The 2,816-nt window shown below is 41.2% G+C and overlaps 1 protein-coding gene across 1 annotated transcript; it reads right to left on the bottom strand.

Annotated features, from left to right (window-relative positions):
• Window positions 1–383: 383 nt before the first annotated feature.
• Window positions 384–2,602, bottom strand: LOC112274501 (cell number regulator 8). The gene is made up of 5 exons (XM_024504072.3): window positions 2,459–2,602; window positions 2,228–2,376; window positions 1,472–1,728; window positions 844–1,046; window positions 384–721 (listed from the first exon to the last, which is right to left on the bottom strand). Exons 1-5 carry the CDS (start codon window positions 2,600–2,602, stop codon window positions 509–511), a joined length of 966 nt encoding a protein of 321 aa, XP_024359840.2. The 3' UTR covers window positions 384–508.
• Window positions 2,603–2,816: the final 214 nt, after the last annotated feature.

Raw genomic sequence — 2,816 nt, 5'->3', positions numbered from 1 at the left:
AGGCCATGATTATAATAATGGTTTTTTGAGATGATCCATTTTTCTAACAATGGTTATAATAGGATGAATCAATATAATAAAAAGATAGATCACTTTAACATTCTCCTATTTTCTCCTATTGGTATTTTTTAATTATAGTCTTTTGTTTGTATTTAGCTTTTAAAAAATGAAAGAATTCAAAGTATAGTCTCTTCAATTTGTATTTAAAAATATGGTAGAAGCATTAATGCTTATCAAAACATGTGACAAAATTGAATATCAGTTGAAACTTTAATTCCTGGTCCATAATTTGAGTTTCATTCAATCTAGTCTGTAATAGACAATAAGTGATACCGCCAACCCTAGGCCATTTGGAGTTCTGAAGAACTTGCTATACATTGCAGTTAAATTGAAGTTTATCGACATGGATATTTATTTGCTTAAGCTAAGGTTACAATATTCCATACGGGGTAATTGTTCAGTGAGTAATAGAATCAGGCATGTCTCAACTTTCGCTTAGCTGCCTACTTTACATTTGAGGAGTCATACTCTGCACTACAGGGGGAGCCATGGGCATGTATGGCTGGTAAGACGGCGAGAGGGTACGCCGACGCAATTCCCGACCCTCCTGACATAAGGCACAATTGTGACACAAGAAATGGGTCAAAACATCACAGACTGTGGCACATCCAACTCCGCTTTCTTGATCACATGTACCACCGAAACAGCAACCTCCAGCACTCTGCAGAATCAACACCACCAGGTTTAGGACTAAATTCCCACTTCACTTGATTTCATCAATGGAGCTAGCCGATCGAGTACTACATAAAAAAATAGACTCCAAAGAGGTTAACCAAATATTACCGGCAAGTTATACTTCCGGCGAAGATCCATGCGTGATCCGACTGACATAAATGGAGCAAGGTTTACGTCCACCAAAAGAGATCCACCAAGGGAAAGGCAAGTGTACATCATGCAGTGGTACAAAAAGGCGCCCTCTTCACCGGGATACAGACGCTCCATGTTGCTACCGTACAGCACACAAGGTGCAAATGTCCCGAGAACACCTGCCAATTACCGATACATCATCAACATGAATGTGCACTCTGCAACTGAGCTGCTAATTGCTATGCCATGCCTCACCAGGTTATAGCTATTATAGCGCTGCAACATTGTGAACATGACGTTACTTTCGCTTCAAAAGACCATACATCAAAGCTTCCAAAGGGTGTATCAAGCCATCTGTGAAGTAGAAAAGCATTTAGAGGTTCCATGTCAGTTACAACAAAAAAATTGTCAAACAAGATATTGCAGAGAAGCAAAATCTGACACTGCAGACAACAAGTCACAGCCTAAATGGAATATACAAAGCACCAGAAGCGTCATCTTTCTGTTTTGTAATTACATATCTATGCTCGTAGACTGTAAAAATAAAAAATAAATAAAAAATAAAAATACCACGTCAAAGAAAAACAGAAACGCAGGTACTCACAAACTTGAAGATCGCTGGTGAAGTGCTCGCCACCATTTCCAAAGCAACAAAGAAGACCTGTTGACCAATCAGAGCGAGAAACTGGAGCACCAAGAACAGTTGAAGCAACAGGCAAACCATCGACAACTGCAGCTTCATCCTCCGTTTTTACCTCTTTTGTCTCTGGCTCTTTCTCCCCTTTATACAACTTGCATTCGGCGAGCAAAGCTTCTTGCTCTGCTAGAACCTGTTCCTCCATGCTACTCATTTTCACGAACCTACAAATATTGATACAATCTTTTCAATTCACTTTTGTGGAAAAGAAACCGACTCTGTTCCAATTAAAGACTAAAACCCCTAAAAATCAACCCGATCCACAGCCTGGTCGCAAGTGAACAGCATTATGAACAAAATTACCCAAAAACTCACTCAAATTCAACGAGACAAGATAAGACAGGTTACCCCTCCAAAAGACTAGTGTAGCTAAATAAAACCAAGACTATAATCACTCGAATGGCGAAAAGAAGAAACATCGAAGCAATTCTTACAGGATGAAAACCCTGCGACCGTTCTTTGCTTTCTCGCAGAAAGTGTGCTTAAACCACGACAACAACACGAAAGTGATCCTAACTGAGCCAAAACGGCACTATGTAGTTTCCGATGCACCCGAACTAACAGAATGCCCTTGGACACAAACCCAAAGCTCAGATTGACCCCAAATTCACGAACAGCGCACCCAAACACAACCGCGCAAGCTCGAACTCTACAGAAACTCACTCTTCACGCATATCGACTCCGGAACTTGCAGAAGACTCAACTCGAAACTGTGGAAACGATTTCAATCGGAATTGCGCGTACGGTACAGCAAGGCGATCACGAAGCAGGGAAATTGTTGCGCAGATTTCAGAGATTTGATTGACAAAATCCTTTCTGCTCAAGCGAGTTCAAAATTCCCTGCAACGCGAAGAGGACCGCAGCGACGAAGGTTGGTAGGAAAGCGCCGCGAACTTTCTCTTCATTATTGATACCTGGTTCTAGCACGTTGTCGACGTGTTCACATGTTCCCGGTATCAACAGTGGTACGAGGATACAGATATCAGTTCGAGGTCGGTAAATGTGCCATTCTACTTGGATGAATTTCTCGGAGGTCATCGGCCCTTACGTGTTCCTTTGGGAGAATTTCATTCCAAACGTGGCTTGTTGTAGAACATTTGGGGAGCTAGAGCGAGAGAATAGGTGGGAGAAAGATGTTTGGAAAATAGAGAAGCTAGTAAGAGAGCCAACTTGGAATTCATTGGAAAATAAAGCTATCTAGTAAGAAGGAATGACCTTCATATTGGGTTATGGGATAAAAATTGTTTTGTAG

This window comes from Physcomitrium patens, chromosome 21, assembly GCF_059467195.1.
Source record: "Physcomitrium patens ecotype Gransden chromosome 21, ASM5946719v1, whole genome shotgun sequence".
NCBI classification, from domain to species: domain Eukaryota; kingdom Viridiplantae; phylum Streptophyta; class Bryopsida; order Funariales; family Funariaceae; genus Physcomitrium; species Physcomitrium patens.
The sequence above is the reverse complement of the archived record's forward strand: the minus strand, read 5'-3'. Positions and strand labels throughout refer to the sequence as shown.